The sequence below is a fragment of the Entelurus aequoreus genome, linkage group LG04 (assembly GCF_033978785.1).
Source record: "Entelurus aequoreus isolate RoL-2023_Sb linkage group LG04, RoL_Eaeq_v1.1, whole genome shotgun sequence".
NCBI classification, from domain to species: domain Eukaryota; kingdom Metazoa; phylum Chordata; class Actinopteri; order Syngnathiformes; family Syngnathidae; genus Entelurus; species Entelurus aequoreus.
The window spans coordinates 41,540,621-41,559,013 of NC_084734.1; the positions used below are offsets into that span (position 1 = coordinate 41,540,621).

Sequence of the window (18,393 nt, forward strand, 5' to 3'; positions counted from 1 at the left end):
CTGGAGCTGTCGAAGGGAAAAGATCATGTCAGTTGTCGACCTGCCTGCTCTGAAGCCACATTGGGATTCTGGATAGACACGATCCGCGAGTCTCTGCAGCCTGTTGAGGAGGATGCGTGCATACACTTTGCCGACAATGCTGAGAAGGGAGATCCCTCTGTAGTTGTTGCAGTCACTGCGGTCACCTTTGTTTTTATACAGTGTCACAATGGTGGCGTCACGCATGTCTTGTGGGACTGCACCTTCCTCCCAGCACATGCAGAGCAACTCATACAGAGGCTGAAGCAGGGCAGGTTTCCCGTGCTTGATGGCTTCAGGTGGGATGTTATCGCTACCTGGTGCTTTGTCGTTTGGGAGGGCATCAATGGCTTTGCTGAGCTCTTCCATAGTGGGCACTTCATCTAGCTCCTCCATGATGGGCAGATCCTTCGTACCACTAAGGGCAGCATTGGAAACTGATGTTTCACGGGAGTACAGTTCTGAGTAGTGTTCCACCCATCTGGTCATCTGTTCCTCCCGGTTAGTGATCTTCTCCCCTGACAGAGATTTCAGGGGGGCAATTCCTTTTACTGCAGGGCCAAGGGCCTTTTTGATGCCGTTGTACATGCCGCGTGTGTTTCCGGACTCGGCACAGCTCTGTATTTCCTTACACAGTTGTTGCCAATATTCATTGGCACACTGTCTAGCAACACGCTGGGTGGTGTTCCGAGCCCTTCTGAGTGCTGTGAGTGTCTGTTCATTTGGGCATTCCTTGTGTGCTAAGAAGGCTGCACGTTTAGCCTCTATTTCTGGTTTCATCCTTGGAAGGTGGGCTTTGAACCAATCCTGGCAGGGATGTTCTTTCTTGCCAAACGAGGACATGGCCGTGTTGTAAATTTTGTCCCTCATGGCATTCCACTTTCCTGTGGCGTCATGATCTGGCAGGTCCTGTAGGGCTTCATCCAGGTTGGTTACATATGCGTCCACCTTAAGGGGATCTGACATGTGTACTGTGTTGATCCGGGGGCGGCCTTTTGGTTTGGAGTGATGTAGCTTGCGTGGCTGGAGACGCACTTTGCTGCACACAAGGGCATGGTCAGTGTCACAGTCTGCACTATGGTAGCTTCTGGTGATGAGGACATTGTTTAAGGCAGAGCGCCTGGTGATGGCAAGGTCGAGTTGGTGCCAGCGTTGGGACCGCGGATGCCTCCACGACACTCTGTGTGATGGTTTACACTCGAAGAAGGTGTTTGTAATGCAGAGGTCATGGTAGGAGCACAGTTCCAGCAGCCTTTGACCATTCTCATTTACCTTCCCTGTGCCATGACGTCCAAGGCAGGAGGGCCATGACTTGTGATCTGCACCTACTCTGGCATTGAAGTCGCCAAGGAGGAATAAGGGCTCATCTTTTGGGAGGCCCTTTATCAGTTCATCAAGCTGCCCATAGAACTGGTCTTTTGTGTCTTCCGATGAGGTGAGAGTGGGAGCGTACACACTGAGGATGTTGACATGACCAGCAGCAGTGGCGAGGCGGATGGACAAAAGGCGCTCGGTGCCACCTGAGGGAGGCTCCACTGCAGCCAGGAGGGTGTTTTTGATGGCAAAGCCAACACCATGCTGGCGGGGCTCTTCGGGTTCTCTGCCCTTCCAGAAGAAGGTGTAGTTCTCCTCTCTGAGGGAGCCGCTGGAAGGGAGCCGGGTTTCTTGGAGGGCAGCTATGCTGACGTTGAGTCTGGTGAGCTCTCTGTCAATGATGGCTGTCTTTCTGGTGTCTTCCACCACTCTGAGGTCATCTGAGATGCCTGTGCGCATAGTGCGCACGTTCCAGCTACCAAATAGAAGAGCTGGAGTCTTCTTTTTAATTTTCTTATTGTTTGGTGCAAAGATTTACCGTCTGCTCATCGTGCCTTTACAGTACACTAAGCTCCAGGCACCCACTGAAGCAGGCAAACGTTGGCGGGCCGACACCCTACTGACCGGGGGCTGCCCGGTTTGAGGCGGGCAGTAGTCGTCCACTGGGACACTATGATCCCTCCCACCGTCGAAGCTGACCCGTGGCGCCCCATACTTACGCCAATCAGATGGGACTTATAACCCGTAAACTGCCAGCTTCCGTGTTGTGTCCTCACTCTTGCGAGCGAGGCTGGAGTGACCTCTCCAGTTTTTGTGACCTCCATGGCGCAAGCCTGGGCATAAGGTATGGGGACTTTGGGTTGCCCAGTCGTCAGAATCCCCCTCTTGGCTTGGCTGACGGGATCCAAAGGAATGCGGAGCATGACGTTTGGCACCAGCTTTGCTGCAGGAGTTGCCGGAAGGGTGTTGTCTTGCGAGCACCTATCCGCCTTCGGGGCTCCACTCCGGATTTGTAAGGTTTACTCCTTTACACTTGGCCGTTGAGTCCTATGTGGTCTTCCTCCGCCCTAGCCGTTGGCTGACTGGTGCAGCTCCTCCGCCTAGTGGTGCAGTGTACACACCACCCCCTCACGTGGTTTGGTCTGCCAGCTGAGGCAGTGTACCGGGGTGTGGCGCTTGGAGCCAGCACGTGAGAGATTTAGGGGATGGATGAGAACCGGTGAAGCGTGGCCTCCCTACGAGTAGGGAGCAGCTGCCAATCAACAAGGGTGCTATCTCTACCCACCCCCCTACACCCCTGTTGACAAAATACACTGTACATTATATACCTCAGCTAACTAAACTACGCCATAGTTTAGTTACCTGATAGAATTCATATAGCAATACGGTCTCACTGCACAGCAGGCCAGCAGTTAGCCGAGTCATTGCGCACAATCCATGGTGAGGGACAAATCAGTGACGTGCCTCAACTGGCTGGTGACTCACCGCAAGTATTTGAATGGCAAATGTGAAAATTCGGTGATTTTAAGTAAAAATAATCTAAAACTGGTGAAATTAAATTGAAAATAACTTTAGTATAATCACTGGATACATATAACAATTTAGTAATTGTTTTTTCTTTTTACATTTTTTTTCTTTCCATTATGGCACGTGAGGCCCCGCCTCCCCTGCCTCTAGTGACTGCACGCCACTGGGTATTATAATGGTCCACAAGGAGAACCATGCAGCGTCCTCTGCAGTGGACATTTGTGTTTTGCATAACAGAGCAATGTTGTAACTCTGGAAAAAGAAAAATACATGAATCAGATGTCTATTGCAGAGGATACTGGTTCTCAGGAAAATACAATTTTCAGTCTACAGCAAAAAGATGACAATTTAGGCTTTCCCATTTAAAACAACGTATATCATGTATGGGCCTCTTAAGTTAAAGATAAAGTACCAATGATTGTCACACACACACTAGGTGTGGTGAAATGTGTCCTCTGCATTTGACCCATCCCCTTGTTCACCCCCTGGGAGGTGAGGGGAGCAGTGAGCAGCAGTGGTGCCACGCCCGGGAATCATTTTTGGTGATTTAACCCCCAATTCCAACCCTTGTATCTTTCATTTTGACAGAACCAGATAACTGCACTGAATTTGCACACCAGTATCACAATGTATTCTATTGTTCTATTTATTCTATTTTATTTATAATCTATTCCTATTAACCAATATATTTACATCCTACTCTATTTACATCCCTATTATTATGTACATGCTAATGTTCTTGTGGTATGCATTGGGCTAAATCTGGGTATAAACTCTGGTGCGACCTAATGTGTTTCATGTGTGATGGTCTGACAATAAAGTTCCTTTAATAAATAATACATAAGAAGGAAAGTTCTTCAAGTAATGCTTTCTTGATTCGTGACATTGTAAACGGTTAGCTCATGCTCACTATGCAAACTATTTTGCTAAACAAAATTAAAGAAAACATTTAAAACAAATTGTGTCTCTGTCATTGCTACTTTTTGACTTCTCGTCCAACTTGGACCACTGCAGAGTGTGAAAGGCTGCACAAAAAAGCACAAGCCTTCTTCGACGGCCCTCCAGCCAGAGAGGCTCAAGTCAAAGTTTGCGTGGGCGCATGCGGCCGCTCCAGAGACAAGAAAGCTCCAGGCCGGCTTGTTGGGCGACTTCGTCTGCTGAACATGTCAGGAAGGAACTCACTTTCGTGTTGTGTGCATTCATGCCTCAGGGACTTTTTTTTTTTTGCGCTCGCAAGCATTTAATGAGACAAAAACAGAGTGTGATATTCAGTTTTAATATAATTTATTGGCATAAACACCATGGATTCAACCACAATTGATTCAAAGCATAATTAACAATTATCACCCCCAGTGGCAGAACAAGTCAGAGCTGGGCCGGGGGCCGGTCCTATGACGGGCCCCCAAACCCTAATAATAAAGCTCATCCTAAGATCATTTTAAAACATACATATGCCTTTTTGGAGTTACCATCAACGAGCTGTAACCAGATTTTGAAAAGTTAACCAGCCAGCATGAGCCGGTTCACAGGATGTAGAAGAATTATTAAATGGGATCTGAATTTGTTTTATTTATTTTGCCAATCAATCACAATCCTTATGTAAGACAAGAACACATATGGTTTTCTTTTTTATGCATGCTAAGTCCTAAATAAACGTTAGCAAATTCCCAAGTATCCTAATTCTAACAATGGAATCAATTGGAGTCCATCTGTTCCACCCCAAGGCCTATTAAATAAGAATTGAGCAATATTATTTACCCATAAGTAATTTTTAAATATTATCTCTTTAAAACATGTTGTAAAAATGTATATGCTCTGAAAATGTGCCTTATAATAGCCACTAGGGTTGTACGGTATACCCATATTAGTCTAGTACCGCGATACTAATAAATCATATTCGGTACGATACCGCCTCTAAAAAAGTAGCGGTCCCGCATCCCCCCGCGCCCCCGTCGTCGTCACGTCATGTCATTGCTGGTTGTACGGGCAGACGAACATGTTAGGCAGCGCACAATCACGGAGTATTTACAAGCAGACACAGTGTGTAGACAGAAAAGTTAGAACGGACGCATTTTGGCTTAAAAACTAACGATGAAGGTGAAGTTATAACACTGAAACGCCCTCAGGAAGAGATGCTTTAAGACATGGCTAGCTAGCTAGCGGCTAACGTCTATCCAGTATCCGCAATCGGCAGTGTTTTAGCTACTTCTAAATCACTAATCCTCGCCTCCATGGCGACAAATAAAGTAAGTTTCTTACAAGTGTCATCCCTGCAGGACGAGGAATAGCTAAACATGTTTCACTACACACCATAGCTCACCGGCATCAAAATGTAAACAAACGCCATTGGTGGATCTACACCCGACATCCATTGTAGTAATACCAAGTACAAGAGCGTATCTAGTCGATACTACTATGATTATGTCTATATTTTTTGGCATCACAACATCTTATTTTGTTTTTTCTTTAATTCATATTATGTTCATAAACTCATGAAATATGTCCCTGGACACATGAGGACTTTGAATATGACCAATGTTTGATCCTGTAACGACTTGGTATCTGATTGATACCCAAATTTGTGGTATCATCCAAAACTAATTTTAAAACATCCAAACAACAGAAGAATACATTATTATTACATTTTAACAGAAGTGTAGATAGAACATTTCAAAAGAGAAAGTAAGCAGATATTAACAGTAAATGAACAAGTAGATTAATAATTAATTTTCTACAGCTTCTCCTTAAAAATGCTGACAAAATAATAGAATGATAAATGACACAATATGTTACTGCATATGTCAGCAGTGAAATTAGGAGCCTTTGTTGTGCTTACTTACTACTAAAAGACAAGTTATCTTGTATGTTAAATATTTTATTTAAGGACAAACTTGCAATAAAAAACATATGTTTAATGTACCCTAAGATTTTTTGTTAAAATAAAGCCAATAATGCCATTTTTTGTGGTACCCTTTATTCAGAAAAGAACCGAAAGGTACCGAAAAAGTTATAATTTTGGTACCGATACCGCTACCAAAATATTGGTATCGGGACAACACTAATAGCCCCAAACTAAAGGATAACAATTTTTAAATCAGGATAAAATTTTGAAATGTGTTAAAAGGCTTCATTGAATAATACATCAACATAATGCTAGGAATTCAAATGATACATGTTTTTGGAGATGGATGACTGATTTAAACATTTTAGAAAAAAAGACACCTCATAGAATGATATTTGCATCTTTCAGATGCATTTAAAATAAGCTGAGTCATCTTGAATAGGTCGTATTTTACAACCCCGCAGTAGTTTAAAATGTGAACAGTAGACATCAAGGTATGTATAAAGTGTCAGGCAGCTAAAGGAATTCATTTACTGTGGGAACGTCATTGAAAAAGAGTTTTGGTCGATTGTCAGAATTGTCTTGATTGTCCATCCTTGACCACAGTAGGTCACGTGAGGTGCGTCACCAGACCTGCTAATGTTAGCCAAGTTAGCTCACGTGCGTTGAAGTGGAGACGGCTGAAATTAAGGAGTCGTGTCTGAAACAAGCTAAGCTTCCTCAATAACATGACATGGTGTCACAGTTAAGGACTATACGCCTACAGTCACCAAAAATGGCAGGAGTTTGGGCCGCCAGAGCTATTTTATCTTTCCGTATTGAGTATTTCACGCTTTCAGACTGGACCTCACAAGACCTCTTGTGTTGTGTATTGAGCTTTATGTTTTGTCTGCACTGTGTTATAGCCAGTGACCACCAGGGGGGGGAACCAAGTGGGTATATATTGGGTTGTACTTCGGTTCTCAGCAGTGTGTCAATACAGCTGTCAAACGGTCCACACCAGCTCCCGACTCGGCTCTCGTGATTACACTTATAAGGTGAATTAAGAGTATGACTGTAAGTGTTACCGACTTACAGTCAGTATATTATATCTTGTATCCAGCTTGAAAGCCGCAGCCGAAGAAAAGAAACCCCAATTTATCGATGATGGCAAAGTTATTTTGTTAATTTTCAGTTATCGTTCAATTGATTGACTCACTACTATCGACTATTTTCAATACCTCTGGACATTATAAATAAATAATGATAAATGGGTTATACTTGTATAGCGCTTTTCTACCTTCAAGGTACTCAAAGCGCTTTGACAGTATTTCCACATTCATCCATTCACACACACATTCACACACTGATGGCGGGAGCTGCCATGCAAGGCGCTAACCAGCAGCCATCAGGAGCAAGGGTGAAGTGTCTTGCCCAAGGACACAACGGTTGAATGTAATGCTTTTAATGCTATTTAAGTCCTTAATTTTCGTAAAAGTCATTTAATGACTTCCAATGCTTTTTAATGCCGGACGGTAGGGCTGGGCGATATATCAATATATGCGATATATCGCGGGTTTGTCTCTGTGCGATATAGAAAATGACTATATCGTGATATTCGAGTATACGTTCTCACGCAGTTGCTTTTAGCTCCTGGCATTACACGACAGGCTCTTCCCACTCTGTCTTGTCTCTCCTTCTCACAGACAGCAAGCACACATTCTTACATACGTCACATACTGTCACGTCATACGTCACATACGTATATGCCCTCGCGCAGCAGAGAGGTAGCGGCATGGGTAACGTTAGCTGTGGTGCGAGTGGTAATACAAGAGAAAGAAGGTGCGAATCTGGTAACAAATGAAGGAAGAATTAATTCCCAAGAAAAACAGCAGGGGGTCCATCGTCTGGCGGTGGTTTGGCTTCAAGTGGGAATATGTCGAACAGACAACCGTAATTTGTCAAGTGTGGGGCAAAAGCGTTTCTACAAAAAGTAGCATTACTGCTAATATGTAGCATCATTTGAAAAGTCACCTGCTAGAGAATGAAGAGTGCTTACTCCGCATGTTAACATCTCCATTCAGTGCCACACGCCCACACCATCAAAATGCCGAGGCAAACATTTCCAGATCAACACCGTATGAAAAAAAAGAGTCAACAAAAGGAGATAATGTTGTGGAATACGTGTAATTACGTGGACCCCGACTTAAACAAGTTGAAAAACTTATTCGGGTGTTACCATTTAGTGGTCAATTGTACGGAATATGTACTGAACTGTGCAATCTACTAATAAAAGTTTCAATCAATCAAAAAGTCCGCGGTAACCTACCACATAGCAAAGGACATACACTATTTGATTTCCTATTATGCAGCTCATTTTTATTTGACACTCATTGAAATATCTTGTGACTTCATGTTTTAAACTATTGTAGTGGCGTTCTGTAGAAAAAGTGCACTTTAATTTAGTGTTGTTTTGATAAGTCATCTTAGTGACACCATGCACAAAAGTGCACTAATAGCTTGTTTTAAAATGTCTCTGACAATCTTGCACTTTCTGTTTTGGAAATGACATGAATGTTTGTGCCACTGCTTAATAACTGTTTAATAAATACAGTTTTGGTAAATTGACTTAGTTGTGATTTCCTTCTCTGCCTGAAAGTTTAAAATGAGCATATATTAATGCAGTATGAACAAGAATGTTTTAATGTAGACACATAGAATCATCATACTGGTGTGATTATATGTATCAAGTGTTAATTCAAGGCTAAGGCAAAATATCGATATATATATATCGTGTATCGCGATATGGCCTAAAAATATTGAGATATTAGGCCATATCGCCCAGCCCTACCGGATGGAAACCCTGTTATAGTCTAGTACAGTAATGGTTAGAATGTATTTGCTACCTGAAAATGTGTCTCTTTGATGCTGGCAGTATTGGCGCACTTGGCGGGCCTGAATCGCAGCCAACAACCACGTCAGGTTCATCTCAATGAAGACAAAAAAATGTGTCCAATTTTTGATATCTGGCTTTTCCTTGTTCTCTTTTTTCTTTTTCCTTGCACTTTGCTGCTCCACTTTTATGTCGACTATAAGTAATTCCACTTATGTTAACTTTGACTAAATTCTCACTGTCCATCTCACCAAGCTTGTACTCTCTGTTTAAAAGTCACATGGTGGACGGTTAATGGCGATTTTACACAAAATACATTACAATTCCAAGTGTTATATTAGAATTATTGACAATATAGTCATCAGTGATCCACTTGTAAATTATTTGCACTTCGTAAAGTGAAATGTGAGAGCGAAAATAAAGCCAGTTATAACAGCACACCATTTAATTCAATATTAATTATAAAGGATAAAGCTGACGAAGTGCAGTCCACTTTTCCAGGTGGGAGTTGGACACATACTGTAGCTATTGACCAAATTCAATGAAATAAGGCAGCAATGTTACTACAGTACAAACAGAAAAAAAGGCTGCAGCTTGATGGAATATGTGTTGCCCCCTTCACATTTCTGACTGCCCCCTCACATGTGCCTGTCTAGAACCGGCCTGGTTGCATTTTCAAAATTTGCTTAAGAAAAGACACCATCATTTATGCACAAATGCAATTTATTTGCAGAATGTCATCTAGGAACATTTGTAAAAGTTTTACTTAAATGCATGTCATTTATTTGGCCAAAACTTGGTTACTGTTTTATCTAAAGTTCTTCCAGGCGGTATTTTGGTATACAGGTGCAGATAATTGCCTTATTTAAAAGCCAAATGCTCTTGTGTGTTTTGTACTTAAGTTTACATTTTTGGTACCATATTGGGCTTTGTACTTTCAATATTTAATGTTATGACTTTAAGGAATATTTTTTTAATACCATTTTATTTATATGCGTATCATATGGCACACTACAATCTAAAGAGTTAAGATAAATGTCAAATGTTTTAAAATACTATAAACAGTGTTTTTATTATTCGGTCAGTTAATATAAATATCTTTGACATTAAAGATGTTATCAAACGTAATAGCGTATAAAATAAGGATATGAAAAATAGCGTCTCAGTTACTTTGCTGAGTAACTAGTTACTCCTACAATGAGGTAACTGAGTTACTAACTCAATTACTTTTGTGAGAAGTGATTTGTAACTATAACTAATTACTTTTTTAAAGTACGATGACCAACACTGGTAATATGTTTCCTACATATATATATACTGTGTATATTATGTGTACAGTATATATAGTAAATCAGGCCATAGAAAATGGCAGTATTTTATATATATATATATATATATATATATATAATATATAACGTTTATATAATATGTAAATATTACATATATGTTATATTTTATATAGTTACTATGGTACATTTTTAGTGTACTTTATACCTTTGGTTTTCGCCCTCTTTTTGTGCCCTTGTGTGCATTATCCTTTCCATCCTCACCCTTTCCAGCCTTTGTAACTGAGCTACTGTGTGGAACAATTTCCCTTGTGGGTCAGAAAGGTTTAATGTCGAATGTGTAAGTCTAAGTCTAAGTCTGAATAAAAAATGACATAAAAAAAAAAAAACGCCAGCAGACACCAAAACGCATCAATTGAATTTATTCTAGTCAACTCCGTAAGTCATACAGCAGCAACACAATTCTAAAATGAACATGCTGAATAGAAGATATGTCTAATGTTTTTATTTCTGACCGTCCAAAATGTTGACAAACACACTTTTCACTTTTGTCCATTGTCTGTGCAGCGCGAGCCATTGTCTGCAGCCGTCAGTTTGCACATCCTTTTGACACGTGCTAAATAAAACGCCAAATATTGCTTGCAAAACAGTGATGAGTGTTAATAAATCACATTGCACGTGCTGCATAATTATATTTGCATTTTCTCCTCCCAGTATCGTGGCCGTTTCGATGATCAGCATATATTTTGCATATTAATGAAGACAGAGACGCAAAATTGATTATTCTGCTCACTTAACAGACGCAATCCACTTTGCACACGTTTAGTAGATCCGCTTTGCGTGTGCTATCTGGTTTACATGTGCTTATGTGCACGCAATCCTTTAGTAAATCAGGCCCTAAGATTCTTGGTCTGTTTTTTTTTGTCAGGGTTTACAAGTTTTGGAGAGAAAAAAATGGCAGTATTTTGCAAAACACAAATCAGGAGTAGATAACCAGTTTTCATATGTAAGAAATAACAGCCTCTCTCATTTAATTCAATCAATAAATCAATCAAAGTTTATTGATATAGCCCTTAATCACAAGTGTCTCAAAGGGCTGCACAAGCCACAGCGATATCCTCGGCTCAGGAAAAACTCAACCCAATGGGCATAATGAGAAACCTCGGAGGGAACCGCAGATGTGGGGACGCCCGACCGGTGCAATGGATGTCCACTGGATCTAGTTAATAATGTGAGAGTCCAGTCCATATTGGGGCCAGTAGGGGATCATCTTGAATGGAGACAAGTCATTGGCCTGATGTGACGAGGCTAAATTTAACGGGAGCACGTGAAGCTCATGAACCCGGAAAAATCCATATTTAGCGGCAGCATTGTATAAAATGCAGGGTTCAAGGCTTGGAGAAAAAAGTAGTGGCTTATAGTCCGTAAATTGCAGCCATTTAATTAAATATGTAATTTACAGCATTTGCATTTTATGACTTTATAACACAAAGTACATTGTGTTACATTTTTATTGAACACTACACTCATCAATGTGGTCCATGTTAAGATATCAATATGATTAAAGTTGAAAAGTGTAACTGTTATACACAATGTGTTTTTGGAATATACTGTCCGTCATGCTGTTTTGGAAATAACAGCAACTGTTTGTTAAGTACATAGTTATTCTGACATGTATTCAAAGATAGACAGCAAGAAGATGTCAGTGACATTAGCCAAGTTGCAGCAGTACTATCAGGATGTGAAGTTGACCCATCACAACTCTGACAGCTGCACAGCGGCGGGCAGAATTGAACCAGCCAATGACCCGAATAAGGCAGAGAAATGGGCCGTGGTTGATAACTCTGTGTGTGTGCGTGTCTGTGTGTGTGTGTGTGTGTGTGTGTGTGTGTGTGTGTGTGTGTGTGTGTGTGTGTGTGTGTGTGTGTGTGTGTGTGTGTGTGTGTGTGTGTGTGTGTGTGTGTGTGTGTGTGTGCGTGTGTAAAGCATAAAGCAGTAAGGGTCCAAATAGAATTTAATTACTTTTTATGAGCATCACACACCTACTGTGATTGGTCATCTGTATTATTTTCTTCTAAAGAGGGTCCATTTTGCTACTTCTCCTTGTTTAAATCAGGCTAAACCGTGCTAAGAATGCTAAAAAACAAACGGTCCGCTTTGTGTCACAGATGACTAAGCAAATCCTTATTAGTAAAGGTGTAAGACTACATGTATTCGTCTTCCGATTTTTCAGTACGCAATCTTTGGTTCGGTACAGAGACGTAATGAATACTCTTGTGCTAGACATTAATTAGTGTATTAGTGTTAATTAGTGTTAATAAGTGTTTCTTGCTTCATTTTTTTACTTTGCAATCACATAAAGGTGGACAGATTCGGTGAGTTGGGCTTGCAGGGAGCCTCCACAAGCTTGGGAAGTGTGCATTGAAGGGGCCATAAGAGGCGTGGAAGTGTGCAGAGCAGCATTTCCACAAGTGTGCTGCTTATCAGGAGTCATGACTAGCATTAGTCCTAAAAAGACAGAGCATGCAGACAAATGTCCATAGTTTGGTAACACTTGGCCTTCCCTGTGAAATACATAAACAAGAGGGGGCACATTTAAGACAAAAAGAGCTAAAAGGCAAAGTATCAAATGTTAATTATTTGTTAATTATTAGTAATATGTTTAAATATATTTATAATGATTTTCACCTTATTTAAAAAAAAAAAAAATAAATGTCAAAGTTAACCCCCACATTTAGTTTTCCGCAATTTAGCCAATAAGGAACCTTACCTTACTAAAAAATAAATAATCATTCCCACCGTTCAAACACTTACTGTTGTACACACCTGCATTGAATAATATATAGTTATATTATGTTGAAGTGAGGAATGTTAAAAAATGTTTGATCAAGTAAATTTACGTAAAAAGAGTATGAAAAAGGAAAGGTATGAAAAACACTAAGCTATTTGTTATTAACCATCTGCAATGGCCTTATGCTGTCTTAAGTTGAAGTGGAGTAGTGAATGTTTTGAGTGACACCTAGTGGCCACAATGATTTATTACGTTAAGCTCATGATGCAGGAAATTGAATGATGCGGACACGTTAGTTACTGGATCAATTCTAATACGCTTCTGCCCTGGAGACTTTGTATGTTTAAGTAATATGCAATTATAACTATTTGATACTTGTTTGTGTTGACAGGTGCTGTTTTAAACTGCAATATTGTTCATTTAGGGAACACTTATCATACACTATATGGCCAAAAGTATTTGGCCACCCGTCCAAATGATCAGAATCAGGTGTCCTAACCCGACCACAGATGTATAAAATGAAGCACTTAGGCATGGAGACTGTTTCTATAAACATTTGTGAAAGAATGGGCCGTTTTCAGGAGCTCAGTGATTTCCAGCGTAGAACTGTCATAGGATGCCACCTGTACAACAAATCCAGTCGTGAAATTTCCTCGCTACTAAATATTCCAAAGTCAACTGTCTGCTTTATTATAAGAAAATGGAATAGTTTTTGGAACAACAGCAACTCAGCCACCAAGTGGCTATCACGCTTTTCCATCTGGCAATCTGATGGACGAGTCTGGGTTTGGAAGAATCCAGGAGAACGGTACATTTCGGACTGCATTGTGCCGAGTGTGAAATTTGGTGGAGGAGGAATTATGGTGTGAGGTTGTTTTTCAGGAGTTGGGCTTGGCCCCTTAGTTCAAGTGAAAGGAACTTTGAATGCTCCAGGATACCAAAACATTTTGGACAATTCCATGCTCCCAACCTTGTGGGAACAGTTTGGAGCGGGCCTCTTCCTCTTCCAACATGACTGTGCACCAGTGCACAAAGCAAGGTCCAGAGTGTGGTGTGGAAGAACTGGACTGGCCTGCACAGAGTCCTGACCTGAACCCGATAGAACACCTTTGGGATGAATTAGAACTGAGACTGAGAGTCAGGCCTTCTTGACCAACACCACCAATGCGCTTTTGGAAGAGTGGTTGAAAATTCCTATAAACACACTCCGCAACCTTGTGGACAGCCTTCCCTGAAGAGTTGAAGCTGTAATAGCTGCAAAAGGTGGACCGACATCATATTGAACCCTATGGGTTAGGAATGGGATGGCACTTCAAGTTCATATGTGAGTCAAGGCAGGTGGTCAAATACTTTTGGCAATATAGTGTATATGTCTAGCTTGTGCACCTAGCTCAGGGGTCGGCAACCCAAAATGTTGAAAGAGCCATATTGGACCAAAAATACAAAAACAAATCTGTCTGGAGCCGCAAAAAGTTAAAAGCCATATAGCATACATATAGTGTGTCATGAGATATAAATTGAATTAAGATGACTTAAAGGAAACTAAATTACCTCAAATATACCTACAAATGAGGCATAATGATGCAATATGTACATATAGATAGCCTAAATAGCATGTTAGCATCGATTAGCTTGCAGTCATGCAGTGACCAAATATGTCTGATTAGCACTCCACACAAGACAATAACATCAACAAAACTCACCTTTGTGCATTCATGCACAACGTAAACGTTTGGTGGACAAAATGAGACAGAAAAAAAAAGTGGCATAAAAGTTAAAACACGTCCTACAAAGTCGGAGAAAGTTATACATGTAAACAAACTACGGTGAGTTCAAGGACCGCCAAAATTAGTAGGACAAAACGGTGCTCGCCAAATACTCGAATCAGTGAAGCATGTTTAATATAAACAGTGTGCTTTATAACAATTAGGGAGGTTTGTGTCATGTTTGTCCTCCTACAGAAACCATATTAAAACAAAAAATATATTTTTTTCCCCTCATCTTTTTCAATGTTTCATACATTTATGAAAAAGCTCCAGAGAGCCACTAGGGTGGCGCTAAAGAGCCGCATGCGGCTCTAGAGCCGCGGGTTGCCGACCCCTGACCTAGCTGTTGTGTAGCTGCTAGCTTCAGTAGCATACCGTGTTTACTTTTTGTAAATTACTTAACTAAAATACAAGAAAAGACCAACCTTGTGTGCTTGTTGGAGGACACGATGCAGGACTGCTTGTATTGGAGATTTTAGATGCAGGCCGATATATTCTGATACTTATTTTTTCTGATTGCAGACCGGTATGAATATTGGATCAGGACACCTTTAGTTATATGTTTTTTATTTTTTGCACCTTCTGCACCGAAAATGAACCAAACCGTGCCTCTTGCACCGAGATACTGTGCTACTTACCGAACCGTGAGGATGCAGCCCATAATTATTGGTACTATTAGTATTAACTTTTTCTCGTTACATTACGCCTTTTTGCTCTTTTTTTCAACCTTTGCTGTTTTTCTTACTTTTCTTACTTGTTTGATTGTAGCTTTAAAATGTTCCACGGGTTGATAAAAAAACAAGCTGCAGGCCGCAAAAAGACCACACTTCCCCCCTTCCACGCTATTGTATATGAATAAGCAGAAAGAGGAGGCAATAGGTCAACACACACATTATTTAGCTGCAACATTCTACAAATACTGGTAAAATGTTGTGGACTTTTTAAAAAAATAAATGTTTTTGAGTGGGTTGGCATGCAGAGAGTAATCAGCAGCAAGTTTACAGATAATCTACAAAACATGGCAATGACTGTGAGCAGGTGGAGGCCGTGTCCTTCTCAAAACCCCCCAAAGACTGTGCGGCTGACATCATCACGCCGCCAACTCCACTGACCTCTGCTAACATGGCCGACGGACATCGTCAGCTAAACAGCTAATGGACTCCTCATGTTGGGAGTGTGGCGCCCCGGGTGAAGGACTTAAATTATCTCGGGCCTGGTTTTGCGTAGCGCTTCTGGTTCCCACGGCGCCGTCTGACAGCTCGAAACACACGGCTGCTTCTCTTTGCCAAATATTAGCGCTTAGCTGGTGAGAGAGCGCAGGCCACCGACCTTGTTTGCGTTTTATGACTCAAGTAGATATAGAGAAAATGGTGCAATAAAGCCTCAAAACTGAATGAATTTTGCCATTAAAAAGCTGAAAATATGACCCAACTGTCGTCATTTTCTATAACATATTTATGTCAGTGACGGTCAACTTCTCCTTTTTGCCTTCTTCTTCAGATAATCCGCGACCGTGTGGACTCGTACGTGTCCAGGAACCGGCTGATGTGGAACTCGTTGCCCGGTGGTCTCTATGCACTCCCTCAGTACTCCACTGACCTCGCACAGTTCCCCTTTTACTACGCCAGCCTGGGTGAGCAACAACTCCTTTAAAGACTTACACTTAGACATAGACAAACTTGATCCACAAGGTAAATTGTTCCACACAGTGGCTCAGTTTCAAAGGATGGAAAGGGTAAGGATGGAAAGGATAATGCAGGTATTAAGTAGACTAAAAATGTACCATAGCAAAATAAAATATAACATATATGCAATATTAACATAAATGGGTTATACTTGTATAGCGCTTTTCTACCTTTAAGGTACTCAAAGCGCTTTGACACTATTTCCACTTTCACCCATTCACACACTGATGGCGGGAGCTGCAATGCAAGGTGCTAACCACGACCCATCTGGAGCATGGGTGAAGTGTCTTGCTCAAGGACACACGTCTAGGATGGTAGAAGCTGGGGATTGAACCAGGAACCCTCGGGTTGCTAGCACGGCCACTCTCCCAACCGCACCACGCCGTCCCCATACATATTATATATACAGTATATAATATATACTAATATATATTATATTATTATATTATATTATATTGTTATATAATATATACAATATATAACAAATCCCAATTACCATGTACAATATTATAGTATATGTAACAGCTGCAGCACAAAAAAAAAAAAGGGCATCATAAAATAGAGTAGATTCAGCAGAAAATATACATCACTATAAACAAAGAGAGGTGGCTAACATAGAATGCACTAAGTAACTTTTTAACCTTCATAGAATATTTTCATAACTTTTGGGACGATACATCCACTTACTCAGTTGAATGACACCTCTGTCATGGACTGAGGGGGTCTGTATCACTTTTGCTGGCACATAGCGGCATTGAATATGGTGGCAGGAAGCCTGTCACACAGAAAGTTACAAATGTGCTGACTTGCTTTATGGCATATGTCACTCCCCCTTTCCCTGTTCGTTAAAAAAAGTCACCAGAAAACAAAAAGAAGAAAAAGAAGAACGCCTATGTGCAATTACTGCTATCATGGCAGAAGCTCCAAAACAACCAAAGAAAGGAAAAGTTTTGTCCGAGGAGACAAAAAAAGAAAAAAAAAGATAGTCAAATATCAAAACTGGTCTGGCTTTCACTCGCTGGTGTGAGCTCAAAGACGAGGAATTTCAGACGGATGCTCCCTGGACTAGTAAGTACCTTTTACTTTACCTGGGGTAGTATAGCTCGGTTGGTAGAGTGGCCGTGCCAGCAACTTGAGGGTTGCAGGTTCGATCCCCGCTTCCGCCATCCTAGTCACTGCCGTTGTGTCCTTGGGCAAGACACTTTACCCACCTGCTCCCAGTGCCACCCACACTGGTTTAAATGTAACTTAGATATTGGGTTTCACTATGTAAAGCGCTTTGAGTCACTAGAGAAAAAGCGCCATATAAATATAATTCACTTCACTTTTATTGCTCAAATCAAAATGATAATGCTAATGTTAGCTATCGGACATTTGTGTGGGAGCAATAAATAGCCACCAGCTTGATAGTTTCACAACTACTTCCTTTGGAAATAATCTCCTGCTGGTCTTTCTTTGCTTCGGACGTGCATCCGCCCCGACACGTTCTTGGTAGTAGCGTCATGTTTGTAGCACAATCCAAAATCATATCCTGATAGTGTCTGCTATTTAATATCAGCATAGCCATTAGAAACGTTCTATTTGTGCCAATAGTACAGCGGACATCATGCCAGTATGACGCTATACTGTATGCGCTCGTCATCATGGGAAATGTAGTCATCATCTGGCAAAACACTACCACTTTGGTCCACTGGCGCCACCAAAATCAACCAAAACTGAAAGTTCTTAAGTGTGGGCTTTAATTAAGTTTATGTCCTTTACCCTGCCTGACTGACATCAACATAGCGGTTGCCGGCATACCCAAAACTGAAACTAGCAATTTCTTGCACATTTACTTTGGCCACAGACATATGGAGATTTTTTTTTTTTTAATGTAAACAAAGAAGATTAGTAGATAAAAAATAATGGATTTGAAAGAAAAAAAACGTTTTCAAACAAAACAGTTTTTTAACCAAATACACACTTTGTCTACAAATCATAGGTTTTCTTTTTTTATTATTTTTATTTTTTTTATTTTTTATTAAATCAACATAGAAAAAACACATGATACACTTTCAACTATTATTTATTTTATTTTACATGTTTTAAAGCAGGGGTCCCCAAAATTTTTGACTTGGGTTAAAAAAAACTTGGCCGTGGGCCGGGCTGTGTGTGTATATATATATATATATATATATATTTATATATATATATATATATATATATATATATATATATATATATATATATATATATATATATATATATATATATATATATATATAAATTCCTCGCGCACTAATTGACTGAATA

At 40.6% G+C, this 18,393-nt stretch overlaps 1 protein-coding gene across 3 annotated transcripts in view; it reads left to right on the forward strand.

Annotated features, from left to right (window-relative positions):
* Positions 1–18,393, forward strand: part of LOC133648626 (exostosin-1) — a 359,097-nt gene that overhangs the window by 290,581 nt on the left and 50,123 nt on the right. For all 3 annotated transcript variants that reach the window (XM_062044901.1, XM_062044903.1, XM_062044904.1), the window contains exon 7: positions 15,917–16,049. In XM_062044901.1, coding sequence (XP_061900885.1) covers positions 15,917–16,049 — 133 coding nt within the window. The remainder of the gene's footprint in view (positions 1–15,916; positions 16,050–18,393) is intronic.